At 32.4% G+C, this 14997-nt stretch overlaps 1 protein-coding gene and 2 long non-coding RNA genes across 3 annotated transcripts; all 3 read right to left on the bottom strand.

The window, feature by feature from the left end:
- Positions 1 to 1396: 1396 nt before the first annotated feature.
- LOC120343935 (uncharacterized) lies at positions 1397 to 3005 on the bottom strand. The gene is made up of 4 exons (XR_013475376.1): positions 2920 to 3005; positions 2634 to 2650; positions 2193 to 2311; positions 1397 to 1520 (listed from the first exon to the last, which is right to left on the bottom strand). It is a non-coding gene; the product is annotated as an uncharacterized LOC120343935 (long non-coding RNA).
- A 2973-nt stretch (positions 3006 to 5978) lies between these two features.
- Positions 5979 to 8403, bottom strand: LOC144422976 (uncharacterized). Its single transcript, XR_013475507.1, has 4 exons — positions 8300 to 8403; positions 7530 to 7561; positions 6832 to 6959; positions 5979 to 6168 (listed from the first exon to the last, which is right to left on the bottom strand). It is a non-coding gene; the product is annotated as an uncharacterized LOC144422976 (long non-coding RNA).
- A 3090-nt stretch (positions 8404 to 11493) lies between these two features.
- On the bottom strand, positions 11494 to 14997 carry LOC120344703 (uncharacterized). The gene is made up of 6 exons (XM_039414013.2): positions 14899 to 14997; positions 14797 to 14816; positions 14194 to 14324; positions 12830 to 12997; positions 12329 to 12364; positions 11494 to 11699 (listed from the first exon to the last, which is right to left on the bottom strand). The coding sequence occupies exons 1-6, from the start codon at positions 14942 to 14944 to the stop codon at positions 11657 to 11659; spliced, it is 444 nt and encodes a 147-aa protein (XP_039269947.2). The 5' UTR covers positions 14945 to 14997; the 3' UTR covers positions 11494 to 11656.

Here is a 14997-nt window from a genome sequence, read left to right on the forward strand (position 1 = left end):
ATATTGTGTAGTCTACACAGCGAACAAAGTTTTAAAAAGGTAAACCGAAGGTTCAATACCACTGTTAATCACTTTCAAATGTTCGGTGAGTTTTCAATTATTCTCACTATATTACAGGAATATGGATAATCTTACGATGATATTAGATCTAGCACGGAGCGCATATATAAATTGCTCCATACGAAACAAAGTATTTGTATTATAAACGTACTTTTGTGATAACATGAGAGCGATCAATATGGTGTTCTATATATATGGGCCTAAATATTTGTTTGTTAAATGCAAGGTTAGGGAACCAGCATTGCGGTACCACCTACACCAAGAAATCGTAAAACAAAAAACTTACATAATAACGAAAATTAAATTTATGAATATATTTATTAAAACAATTTTCCGAGTTTTCAACATGTAGCTTCATAATGTCTGAAAATCTACTTGCTCGCATTTATAATGATTTCATGACCTCGTTATAACGACTACACTATGTGATAACATTATCATCCAATCAATCATGGTATCGTTATCCAAGCAAATTATATATTTATGTACTCTATCAATCGTACCAAAATGTCACCCGAAAGCGATAATTTATCACGTAAATATCAAGTTCTTTTATTCCACCTTCAAACCAATCATTGTGACCTGAATACTCAATTACACAAAATAGGATGCCACTGCGACGGATAGGCCTATTGTAAACCGTGTTCTGTATCTGAGACGCTATCTCACTATCTACTCTACTGCAACAACATCATTATAATCATCAAAGAAAGCCAACAAATATGGAAAGGACTTTGGAGTACATTTATTTTAAAATTCAGTCTCCTCATTCTGGGTTGGAGAAATGAAATGTTTCACAAGACTCTCGAATTGATCGAAAAACTTTTAGAATCGTCCACCCAAATTATCTCTCGAAAAAAAAGAACATTTTGCGAGAATCAGACGTTTGATGAAACTTCAATCGTTCCGTGGCGCCTATCGCAATCTATGAATGCTATCTGTGAATGCTTAATAACAGTTTTTTTGAACGCGTCAATGGAATTGCAACCTATTGCATCGTTGATACCCTAGTGGCACAAGTTGCTGACTCACATTACCATCAACTAATACTATTCAATGTGTTCGTAAGGCATGTAAATTTAATTAGTAAACATCCCAGCCATGCTCACAACTACTTTCGAAGACCGTTTCTTTTTTTTTTATTGGATGGACTCTTTTATTAAAGATTCACATGGAAAACCTCAAAGCACTGCCATAGTTTTCCTGCTGCCAAGTTCTTTCAATGGTTATACGCCATTCGCTGCCATATTTCTATAAAGCAAGAAGGTATATGAAAAAGTTTTGTATTTTTGTTGAATTTATTTGATTCGAACGTTGCTAATTAATTTGATTAATATAAAAATCCAAAGTATTATTTCATATATTCAGAATGAATCAATTGTAATCTTCGTGCTTTCATCGTTCCTCCTCATTTAGATCTGAGTTATTTGCATTTCCCCGGAGTAAAAACAACCTCGGTTCTAGAAAAATATAAGAAAATAATTTAAATACATATTAAAAATACATAACGGAATGTTGGACACATTTCAGTCAAGAAAATAGAGATTCCTTTTTGACGACGAAATGATGGACAACTTACAAGTAAGTATAAGAGAGAAAGAGTAACAGAGATGCAACAGTTGTTTCCCCAAGCACCGACTTCCTGTTCTATCTCCATAAAATTGGCTAATGAGCAAGGTGTCAAAGTGATGTAACAGTTAAATTTGAGAGCCGCTCAAACAATATATACACTCAGACAGATTTCAATTGGTGCACGCAATCATCATTTTCAAATCGAGCATAATAATTGGAATGATACAATGTAAAAAGAAAATATCTGGGGTCGGGCAACTTCCATTTGTTGGTACAATCGATATGGCGAGAGATTATTTAATTAAAAGGTCAGAGGTGGCCGTGAAGACCCTTCCGCAATGTTCTTGGTTAGATTAAAAGAACTCCGAAGTAATTTACTATGACTGTTCATGTTTTTTAACTGGATCAGATTATCTTGTCACATATTCCATCCCAAATTGCATAAGTATTGAATTGTACATTCAGAAAATAATAAAACTACTGAAAATGATTTGAAGTGCAGTTGCTATAATGCTCGTTATCAATCAGTTATAAAAAAAAAGCACGGTTGAAAAACCTACATTCCTTTTTCATCGCAGTACATGCATTTGTTATTGAATGTTTTAAGATTTCCATCTTTCGTTCTGACGCAAACTGGCATCAATTCACGAGTGCATCCTCTAGTTTTGCCAGAACAAGACTAAAATATTAAAATCATATGGTTGTTTATATTTGTTGTCATGAGTTAGTTAAATGGCTAACTATTTGAAACTTAAGCTTAAAATGCAGATGATGATTATGCATGTTCATTAAAGTTTGTCCAGAGCAAGGTTATGAGTTATAAACATCGATAAATAAATTTTACTAAATATATAATGAAACAACACGATGAAACAAATTTTATAATACCTCATCACAAATTAGCTTTTCCTAAACTATTTGAGTGCTTTATATTTTATATATGATCATTGGGCTATGCTAAAGGTTCTAAAACATATTATCGTTCTAGATAAAATACTCACAAAGCGTTCTGACGAACCTAAAAAAATAAAAACTCATATAATTGAATATATATCATATTACGACGAAATCTCAAGTAAAATTTTTTAAAACAAAATAAGTCATACTACTTTTGTATTTGGTAATCATATTAAACCCTAATGTCATTTAACACATTTTTAGAAAATTTTAAAGTTTAAAACCGTATTGGCCAGACTATTTTTAAATTGAACTGAAGTGTTTTTTGCTTCTTGGAGTAATTACCAGCATTCGTTATATATACTTAACATAAACTTGAAGTATACTTACATGAAACCGTCAGAAATACGGTAAGTAAAATAATGCATAAGACGTACTTCATTATTTGTTATCTATGTATTTATTTGTTTAATGCTGTGAATATAAGCATAATATGTAGAAAACCAGTGAAAACACCAACATCATTGGAGTTATTTTTTTGTTCTCTCCTTTGCAAATGTTAGGACAGCAAGCGACTTTTTCAGATTTGATTTCTTCAGTTACTTTCTTATGTTGTAGGCCTACTGTGCTCAAAGTTGTGATACAAAAGCTATGGGAAAGCTTGTGTGTAAGCAACTATTTAGATTATCCGTTCAGTTTTCCTGCTGCCTATTTTCTTTCGTAGATCGATGTCATTTCTTACTATTAAACTATCAACCACATATAGACTTATGGTGAACGTTAACGCTAAAACTAGTATATATATTTCAAACTACAATGTGACCCTCAAAACAGAATATAGAAATTTCGTAACTACTTCTACGAAAATGCGGAAAATTCAATTAACACTTGAACTTCTGTTTATGTATGATTGCACCCAAAAGTTATAATTTCTCTGGAATATGTTTAAAATGACCTGGTTTCTCTATTTTATGTCAGCCTGTATTTTCCTATCCTTCTTGCTATGAATACCCCCTTCTGCTATTACAAGAGAGCTATTTTTACGTTACCTCCTAGTCATGCCCAGAAATAGCAACTAATCAATGAATCGCAAAGCTGTACTCAGAAACTGACTCAAGTCATTACAAATTCTGATTTTTACTTGCTTGACCACTTTGAGACTATAAATCGATATTGAAATTCATTAAAATTACGAATAATATACATTAACAATTGTTCATTATTGATCAAATATAATTCGTTTTGTTCTTATCCTGTCAAATGTAGATTATTTATTTTATGAATATTAAACAAACACACATGGCATATTCCCAGCTTGTTGTGACGTTGATCACGTTTCCAATGCAATCAAATTTTGATAACGCCTAATTAGTATGGGATTTACAAATATTTTTAGTATATTTATGACTTGACCCCAAACAAACAAATATATATACAAGAAAACGATGGATTTGGAAGAATTGAAATCTTTTTGTTGATGATTCATTTCAAGTCAGTTCATGGTTTTCAAACGCTAAGCCATAAACATATTCTGTATATATATACAGTAAGATATGGGGAACTCAACTTAATACAATCAATTGCATACAATCTATTCGCAAATAAGGATTTCATAAATGCCCACTAAATTTGTACTAATGGAACGCTTTCTCTACAAGGTAATGGACAACTTACGGGGTGTAAAATATACTATACAGAAAGACTGATATAATCGAAATGTTAAATCGAACAAAAGACCATTCACCATTGCAGATTTGTCATGATCAGCGATATAAATTGCAAGTACATGCCTAAAATAATTGCCAAATTATAATGGTAGCTGCCACAAAATTCAAACTATTCCAGGGTGATCCAAACCCTGGCAAGCGAACTGCGGATCCATCTTTTTTTAGTTAGATCCCGAAATCCCAACTTGGACCAAATTTGTTGTTCTTTGACGATAGCACTAGGCCTGCTCACGCTGCAAGTTATTAAAGTAGTCAAATATAACAACTCATCATGAAATATGTGGCAGAGGAAAACAGAGAGTTTAATGTTGACTGGGTGGAAACGTATCATGGTGTATTAAACCACAGTGTCTGGTAAGCTTTCTGTGATATCTGTTACTGAAATTAATGCTGGCATTGAAAGAGTAACCAAGAGCAAGTAACAATAAATTGTTTTGTTATTTTGTTTGTGCTTAACCTTATTTAATATAAGAAAACGCCACCCATGCAACAAACAATAAGCTGATTAGAACAGTGAACTCGATCATTTTTGGGTTTCCCGACTGTGGCCCGCAAGGTCTCTTCAAAATTTTAGCGGGCATTCCAATCTCGCAACCTTGAACCACATTGAACTATACTATCTATATGGAGCTCAGAGGCTGTTCACATGCTGGTTGGGATCCCATATTCGCCATATTAAGTAGACCTATTTTTCAAAACACTAAAAGAATACTGTTTAGTATGGTCTTCTATGGTATCTATGGTCTTTCATGATCAGTTCTGCATTAGCGTATGTTCTATTTAATCGTTCTCAGCAATTCCAGTGATATTGTGTTGTGGTGCCAGTGCACCAGTCTCTGTACCAGTGCATTTCCATGCTTGATGTATGTGACTGATGGAGTCAAGTCGTCACATAACAACAACAAAAAGAGCAATGCTCAAATATATGGACACGAAGACCAAAACGAATATTTATCCATAACTTTCCCCAAAATTATATTTTGAACGGAACTGGAACTGCGGGACAGCTGCGGTAATCCACCAGAACCCGTACAAAGACTTTTCCAGGTCCTTCGACGTTGATACTCATGCGTTCTATCCTCATCGTAAATTGAAATACCAAATGATTCGAGCCCTAACTGTAGTATATATCAAATCTTTTGCAGTACCTTACCTTGTCTAACGTACCGATACACCATCAAAAAATTCCAGGACAAATTACAAGTAATTTTGATACGGATGACGTCACCACACAAAACTTCGAAGTGAAAAAGGGAATAGAACTCACAAACATTTTTGAAAAAAAATGTAATAGCTTTCCAGCGAGAACACCACTCTTCAACCATTAGAAATTTCAAAGCAATTGGTCGAACAGATGAAGAAAATCGATTTTTTTTTCACAATAACGACATAACGAAGAAGAATTCTACCGACAATTCAACAAAGCGGTCCATAGGTCCATTCCTAGTCCAATAAGAGTTTGTTCTTAATTCACTTGCTACCAGCAGTAGTCCAGGACATTACACAAAATGAACGCAAAGATTTTTTTATAAATTACAGAAATGTCCAATTTTTACGGATGTTTAATGGTATATTTAGCAAACAAAAAAGTTTAACATAAAAACAGATCAACTATACTGCTTCCTTTTCTCCTCCAGCTGACGATCTAGAATTTTATGGCAGGTGACCTATGCTATGTTTTCCTGATTTCACTCATTTTAGCATGCGAAAAACGCAACGCAGTTTGGATTTCTTTTATTTATTAAAATTATCAATAATAATCTATCTTCAGAAATATCAAATTGAATTAATTAATTATCATTTGACGACACCCGGTTGTTTTCTCGGCGAGATTCGCCCCAATTATTTTTTGCATTCCCCATAGGAAAATCTGGGAGTGAACCCGCTAAAGTCATCATTTTCAGCCTTCAATCTAAAAATATCAGAACTATTTAATATCATATAATAATTCAATACAAAAAAAAAAAACGGAGCTCCCGGAGTATGTGCACCATGATGGCGCACAGCCTGAACTTAGTATGTATACCAGGTTAGGGTTCCGGTTGTACGCCATCTTGGTACACATACCTCAGGAGCGCCAAAAAGACTACAATAAACAAAACTACAAAAAACAATAAAAAACAAACCACTAAGCTTCATGCAACTAGGTTTGTAGAAATTAGCAATTTCAGATATTCGATTTGATTTATTTTAAGATCGAAAAATCTGTATATTAATTGGCATTTGTCTAGATTGACATCATTGGGGTCCATTTGTACAATTGATTCACATACAAGAAAGATGAATTTGGGATTATTTTGCCTACTTTTTTAGTAAATATCACTAGAATGTCCTATTTTCAATAACAAGCCTGTGGATGCAGTACCACTAGCCGTCGCCATAACTCGCCCTTATTGAGAAAATTGGTGCGTTTCTATTAAATATACTAAATTGCTGAAAAATCCTTCTTTATTTTTAATTCCTGGTTTTACTTTTACTAATAAAATAAATCAACATTGTCATTCTAAAGACAGAAGGTTGTCATTGTCCTATATGCAATGTTTTTTTTTCATAACACAAATACAAAAAATCTTACTCGTCAAGGCGGCGACAGTATACACAGCGGTTAGATATCGTTTTGAATCCCTCTGAATTTGGTAGAAGACCACACACAAGATCAGATTCTCTTGTACACCGTCGTCCCGTCGGTAATTCCGAGCAATCCTTCAAAAGAATTTAGTTAAGTAGTTAGTAAGCAAGTAGTAAGTGATGTATAAGTCAATCTGCATGCTTCAGCAAAACATAAGTATTTCAATTTTTTCAGTTCAGTTCAGTTTATTTCAGTAAGCAAGTAGTAAGTGATGTATGAGTCTATCTGCATGCTTCAGCAAAACATAAGTATTTCAGTTTTGTTAAGAATAAAACAGAGAAAGATATATTCAACGAGAAGAACAGCAGGACAAAACAAAACTTCTCCGATCATAAATACAACACATTTTAGTACCAGCCATATTACCAGTTTACTCTACTGTAAAAACAATCAAAATTGTCGACTGTCTTAGCCCATGAGCCCACGTATTTTTCATGCTTAAGCCTTTATTTTTAATTCGTTAGTCGAGCAAATGCATTTTTTTGGGCGGAATGAGTGTTACCATCTTGTATTATAAATAATACTATATATATATATATATATATATATATATACCAATGAAATTTAAATTTCAAAAGTTATAACATTTCACGACAAATAGATAAACATTATCTCTAAAAGGTGCATGAAATATATTATCTTACCAGAATTTTGTGATCAAAGTCAGCAAAAGTACCTGTAATCGAATAAAAATACTTTAATTGATTGAAAATTTGTTAAGATTCATTACCACTATTCTTAACATCTATAATACGAATTAGTTTTATGCGGTTAGTTCATAATAACACAAATAGGATTAATATATATTATATGTCAGTGGTCCCAACATTTTTTGCAGACGACCGGAATTTTCTGAAAACTAAATTTTGCGAAATCTTGCGATTCAAGGATATTATGAAATACTCAATGACATGTAGTACTTTTATGCCCGCAAAATTGAATAACTGAATAAAACAATTATTTTTACATTTATTTCCCCAGAAATTACCTCAAGGTGAAAAAATGCACTTGTTTGCAGCGAAGTTTTTTCAAAACCCTGCCGTGGCTTTACTTTTACAAATTTTTACAATTACTATTGAGCAACACTTTGATAACAAATATAAAATAAACAATAAAATTCACTAGAAAATAACATTAGTGATTTTAGGTTTTTATTGAAAAATTAAGCAACCCAAGAAAATTTGCAGTCAACCCAGTTTTTGATCGCAACCCATAAGTTGGGAAACAGTGTTATAAGTAACAATTAAAATTTCAAATATCATTAAACCCCCTATTTTCGCTATCCACAAATAAAAATCTTTACTTTTCATTTCCGAATCGTCGGTGTTTTGGACTTCTAAGGTAAGAAATTAACGTTAGTCCGTAAATAAAATCCGTCATTGTAAAATTTCACTTCATTTAACATGTTACTTACTTGTGACTAGCACGCAGATAAAAATAAGACAAATTGTTGTCTTCATATTTTCAACGTTTTTTTAAAACAATTCACTATTATAGTAATTTTCTAAATCTAAACCTAATAGATATTTAAATAAATTTAAACAATATTGACTCTCGGACTTAAAATGTAACTTGCGGAACCTCTGGTGGACTGCACCGGCAGAATCTCGGCTTAAAACCACTCCCCTAGTCACTGATTTGCACTCATACTGATTAAAAGCGTACTTGATCGCGCGTTTTGTGAAAGATTTCGAACAAGAAGTTCTTTGAAATAACATTTAGTGTAAATCTAATCGAAACACATGTTGCAACTTACTGTAAATCTTTAACAAAATACAGTGAATTCACTGATGTTTCATATTATCTAAACCATCTACAACATGAGATGAACTATTATTATAAATGCTTTGAGATCGAACGTTGACACATCGCATTAAAACAATCGGTAAAAACTGTTTTAAAGACTTTAGACAAAATTTTACGCCTAAAAGTGAATGAGATTCATGCATTTACCGTAGAATACAATAAGACATGAATTTTTCATTACAACATTTATGCTATTTCGCTATTTGCTTCAAGCAAACTTTGTAAAAATTTTACAATGTGTTTTTATGCTGAAATGGTTGAAGGTTAATAGCAATAATAATAATAACTCTTCATGCAGACGATGGACAAATACATTTGAGCAGTTAACCCAATAAAAATCGGATTTTTATTTTTTATAAAGCAAAAAGATTGTTAAAAGAAAGGAAATATAAAGAAATTGAATAACGGGGAAAGTTTTCTCCTAAAGTTTCATTTGAATAAAATCTTTAAAGTTTACAAATTTAAGACGCTAGTAAACCTTGTTTTGCATTCAGGGTAACATTAGAGATACTTGAGGCCCTTGACAGTACAAATAAATATCGTACATGGCGCATACTCATTGGTATTTTGTTATTTTAGTTGCTCAACATTGAATACCAAATTTCTAGAAAATTTACATTTCTTGTTGATGAAATATGTAAGCTAAAGGATGTTTTCGATGTAAAGAAATAGCTGACAGTGTGTGCAGTAATGTTGTAAAACACTGGTTAAAAATACGTTTTGTAGACTTGTTTTTGAAAAGTTTGCTTACACAAGGATGTGAAGGTCGTTACATCAGAGAGAAAACAGACAACATGTTTGTGGCTACGTTCACTTCAACATAACTCGAATAATATTTACCGTGAAACTAGAAGTAAATCTGTTGACTTAGTAATAAAACATATTTTTGTAGGTCAATGTAGTTTTATGGCAATTTAACATAAATTACTGAAATCGGTAAACGTTGTTTCGCTTATAAAATATTTGGGCAGTAAAATAACTACTATATTTCACTGATAAAACATTTTTTTTCATTGTACATTTGACAAACTAGAAAAAAAATTAATTTTTTTCCTCATTAAAAAACTGATTCATCATCGGCGCTAGCTTTCCAGATTTGGTTCCAACGACTATATTCCCAGTTTGCAGACTTATATCAGGTTCAACAGAACTCAGTTTTTATCCAACCTAATGTAACTGTAACGGGATTCCGGTGCAATACATTTCGTTTGGATTTTGGCTCGATAGCCTGCACACATTGTTGAGTGCACGGTGCTTCACGAAACGCTTCTGGTTCTTCAACCATCCGTGTTCATGTATTTGGAACGTACAATTTTTCAGCGATTCACATATATAACCTAATTTTTTAACTCATGAGAGTCCAAACGCGTAATCCGTCTTAATTCTATTCCTCTCTACGGAAATGTAAATATGAAGAAAAGACTGATTCTATTAAATCAAACTTTACCGAAATTTAAAGATTTCATCGGCCTACCACTGGGGTTTGCTCTAACCCTGCTTGTTTGTGACTAATTGTTTCAATTAGTTTTAAAACGAAGAAAATTGATTTTCTTTTCGTAAATATTTTTTGCTCGGGTTTAAAAAGAATGACGAAATGGGTTTTATTACTCTACTATGCATTATTGCTTATATATGTTATCATATTTTATGTCATGATATCAATGCTTGTGTTCTCGACAAGCATGTCAGCAAATGTAGGCGTTTTTACTCCATTTACCACATATTACAAATGAAGCCATCAGATAACAGCATTTCAATTTTGTTGTAATTGCATGTACTACTATAGTCTTTCTGTCTGTATCTGTCTGTCGTATATCAAAATAAAGGCAAGATTTTTTTTCATGAATTTTAATGCTGTTTTATGATTTAGTTGAAATATTAAACATGAGCTCGCATCTAAAAATTGAAAATTTACTTTTAGAAAGGCTGATGAACTTCAATTTTTCCATTTCGTTCACTTTGCAAATCAGAATTTATAAGGCGCCAGAACAAATTTCGAATCTTAATTTTGTATTTTTAAACATGGGAGAATAGTGGCTCAAATATGCACTTCCAAATATTTTTTTCATGATCCTTTTGTCAAACTGTCATTAGTTATCGATTTTAATCGTTAAGTATGTTGATAGGTATTTGTCTGTCTGTCTGTCTGTTAGATGCACGCGATATCTCACTGCTCCAGATTTTTCATGTGCATTCATCATATCTCGGACCAGAAGCCTATTGATTTTGGGCGAATTATGTCGTATAACTAGCGAGTTATCAATTAATTAGTGATGGGACACAAGGTGTCACTATGGAGTAAGAGCGCTGTTTTGGCGGATCCCCTAACTTTTGATCGATAAGTCCTCGGTCTCTGACCGATATTCTTGTTATTATATTTCATAAACATTCAACAAGTAATATCGGACGAAATCGCAGATTTTCTTCACAATTATCCACACAGTTTATATTATCGTTGCACCACGTAGCCTACATCCGCGTCTGCAAACTACAAGATATTTATACCTGCATACTTTTGTACCTGTGAGTGCAAATGAACGTGGTGCACATTGAATGTTTCAAAACATTTAATAGCTAGAATAAAAGTGTCGAAAATTGACTATTCAACAAATTATAATTCGTGACTAGGCAATTCGTTTCTAGACAAATACAGTTCCAAATTGTCCGGAACAAAATCGTTACTATAAATAGGTAAGGCCAAATTAGAAGTAATTCGTCTGTTACAAGCCTTTGTTCCCCGCTGAGGGGCTAAATCTTATCCAATCTCCATAACCTATACCCCGATAACCACAGGGACAAAAGTTGGCTAGTATTTTTATTTTGTTATTAATTTCTCACTAATTATTAAGACAATGATGAAATCATGATAGGAAACAAATAACAACTAGGTTAATACAGAATTATTAAAACAGCATAATCGGGCATTGTCCCATATTGACAATTGCAGCGAATTACAGAAGAAATATCACTTTCCTTCAAGTTCGCCGTTTTTGATGAGTCTCTGGATCCTGCAGGAGAAATAAAACAATTATTGAAAAAGGGTAAAAAAACGAAGAATTCAGTTATTATTATTTTTTTTAGTTCACAATGATTACAATCGAAACATATGTCGAATTTCACTGAGATTAGGACATCAAATCAACTATGCATTTTCACAAACAAAAAACAGTACATAAGAATGTTGAATATTCATTTCAGAACATTAATTTTCAGACCACTAAAGGGAATTATCAATTCTACCTGTTAAAAATCATACGGTAATTAGAGGGCGCTCCCGAAGTATGTGCACCAAGATGGCGCACAACTTGAACCCTAACCTGTCACATACTATGTTCAGATTGTGCGCCATCTTGGTGCACATAATTCTGGAGCTCCAATTATAGATGTCTGTGTTTATGAATATATATCCTATATTTTAAACTATTTTTTTAACAATTTTATCAATGCTAATATTAGATAGCTTTCTACAATGCCATGAGCAAATTTTACGCTCGCTCAATAAATCATATAACAAAAACCGCAGGCAAAGTCCGTTGCCATGGCTTCCAATTTGGGTCCGCACTGTGTATGATTAAAGATAATTTTATGTAATTACAAATAAATTTATAGCAAACAACATAATAAATGAAAGAATTACATGTTGCATTTTCCTTCTGTGTAGTGGTATTGAGCCCTGCATAAAAAATCGTTAAAAATGTTAGATGGGTAATTGTACGCATCTGGATTCTAGTGTGACATTCCATTTATTACATATACATACTGTAAACTGAGAGGCACTAATCGTAACAAAAAGTAAACTCAAGTGGTTTTGTATTTTAGTAAATCAATTTTCTTGCAAAACTAAAAAAAATGATATATTTAAATAAATTTTTGCGCGTATTTAAGTATATATGGAGTCTTTCAACCACCGCGGGACCGTGCATCTCAAAAGAAGTATTAGTGTGGTTCAGTTTTGTACTATGACGTCACAATTTTGTTTTGTATTTTATTACAACTGCTATCTCTTATCCAGATCTTAAATACCCAATTCTTGCATCTATAACCAATACAATTTCATATACAAAATCATTCAAAACAAAATAGAATTGTTTAGCAAATCTGATGTGATATGTTACCGATACTATAAAATAATACTTACAAGGTGTGCGATTGCCCCAAAGCTTGACAGTACACGCACAGGTTGTTGAATGTATGGTAAGATCCATTGAGGAGACCGCAAACTGGGTCGTACATTCGGTTACAGCCTTTCGGTTCGAATGGACATCCAGTCATTATGCATTGTCCCGATCTGAAATCCTCTGATTCTCTTCATGGCAAAAGTAAAGAATCACAATGTTTAGCTTAGAAAATGTCATTGGACACGTAGTGGACATAACGATCTTTTCAAAATTTTGTTGTTATTGTTATTATTTGTCTCCGTCAACAGGTTTTAAAGAAATCGCTTTTATCTTCGAATACTGGACCAATTGCTTTGAAATTTTCAGTGGTTAAAGATAAAAATTTTCTCCAGAAGGCTATTACTTTTTTTTCGCTATGACGTCATCAAAATTATGTGACTCTACGTGCCCATATATTTGAGCATAGCTCTCTTGTTTAATCTCACTCATTACATTCTTCATTGTATAGATGCGTTGTGTGCCCACAATTTTATATCGCGAGTTAAAACTATGTATAAAATGGTCGTTTTCGATACACGGAAGGTGTTAGTATACTTAACCAAATACTTATTTTGAAAACAAAAGACTCAAACAACCAACATACTCGTAATATTTATGGAAAAATATTCAAACACAAAGTAATTTATATTTTCACGGAATAATGTTAACACAATATAAACACAAATCTTTTAAGTATTTTTGCTTTGAACGTTTTTAGTCGTTGCCATGTCGATAGCATATTAAGCTTCAAATTTTGTTCCAACTAGTTTTTTGCACCACGAATGTAACAAAGTAATATTAAAAGTATTATTATTACTAATTGACATCTTGAAAACTTCGAGCACTATTTTGAAGATGAAATTATTATGAGAAGGACGATCCATATTTACTCAGAAAAGTGGGAAATGTATATTACGTTCAAAAATGATTGGGTGAACCTGATCAACTTGGCCATATTTTTTAGGGTGGTAATTTCAAATCGAATATTCGAACCAAATCGAATGGTGATTTATTTGAATCAGTTCAGACGAAAAATTCAAATAACTGTTATCTTGTTTTTTTAATCCGCCAAAGGTGAAAAAAGTGAAAACCTTATTTTTTTTATTGAAGCCATATTTTTGAAATGCAATTCTGACATGTGACTTTTTTCTTTCAAATGAGTTATTGATGAAACATGTGTCTTATTGTATGTGACAACCCAGTGGACTGATTGACAATTTTTTTTTTTTAGTAATTTATGTGTCTTATCATCCAAGTATTCGAGATTCGATTTGAAAATAATATTTTCGATTAAATTTGGAAATCATAAGGTATTTAAAAATGCCCAGCTCTAGATATTACTTACAGCAAGCCAGCATCATATATAGCGTTGCAGTAAACGCATAAGTTGCCAAATGTTTGATAGCTTCCCTTGTAGTTGCCACAGACGGGGTCATACATCATAGTGCAAGCACCATTCGGTTCGGCTGGACAGCTCTGTAGATTTAAATCAGATATACACATCATGAATATAACGAAATATAATCTTCGCACATATTTTTTATTTGTTCAAGTACGATAACCCTATTAGTTGATATATTTGATATAGGTGCATATGCGATTTAATTTAATGAAGGTAGAAAGTATAAAGGTTGTATCTTATATTCTAAAGCTCAAGCAGTAGTATTGGTGATTTAAAGAATAAAAATAGTATTATGACTGCCTTATTCCTATTTTTTGGTATACATTATTTTATAGGAATTTTTGTTCTAATGGAGTCTCATATTGATTAATTCAAAATTGCAGTAATATTAATACGTTTAAATAATTTTTTTTTAGAAACTCACAGCCCCTTTGCTATACGAAGTTTAAAATAAAAAATTGATTTGGCGGAGTATTTCATCACCAATTGATTGTTTGGTCTGAATAATTTTGAATATTCATATGTTTATAAACTGTAACATCTTACCGCTTCGTTGCCCAGCGAACCTGTAAAAATATGTGAAGGTAAATTATACGTGAAGATTCTCTAATCAATAAAATTTAAAAAATATTGTTTTATAAGACTTACCGACGACGAAGAGCAATACCATCAAAATGCTTGCTGTTGTCTTCATTTTTTATGGATGAAAATCACAATTGACCAAGGTTATTTAATACTGAACTATAT

Source organism: Styela clava, chromosome 5 (genome assembly GCF_964204865.1).
Source record: "Styela clava chromosome 5, kaStyClav1.hap1.2, whole genome shotgun sequence".
Lineage (NCBI taxonomy): Eukaryota > Metazoa > Chordata > Ascidiacea > Stolidobranchia > Styelidae > Styela > Styela clava.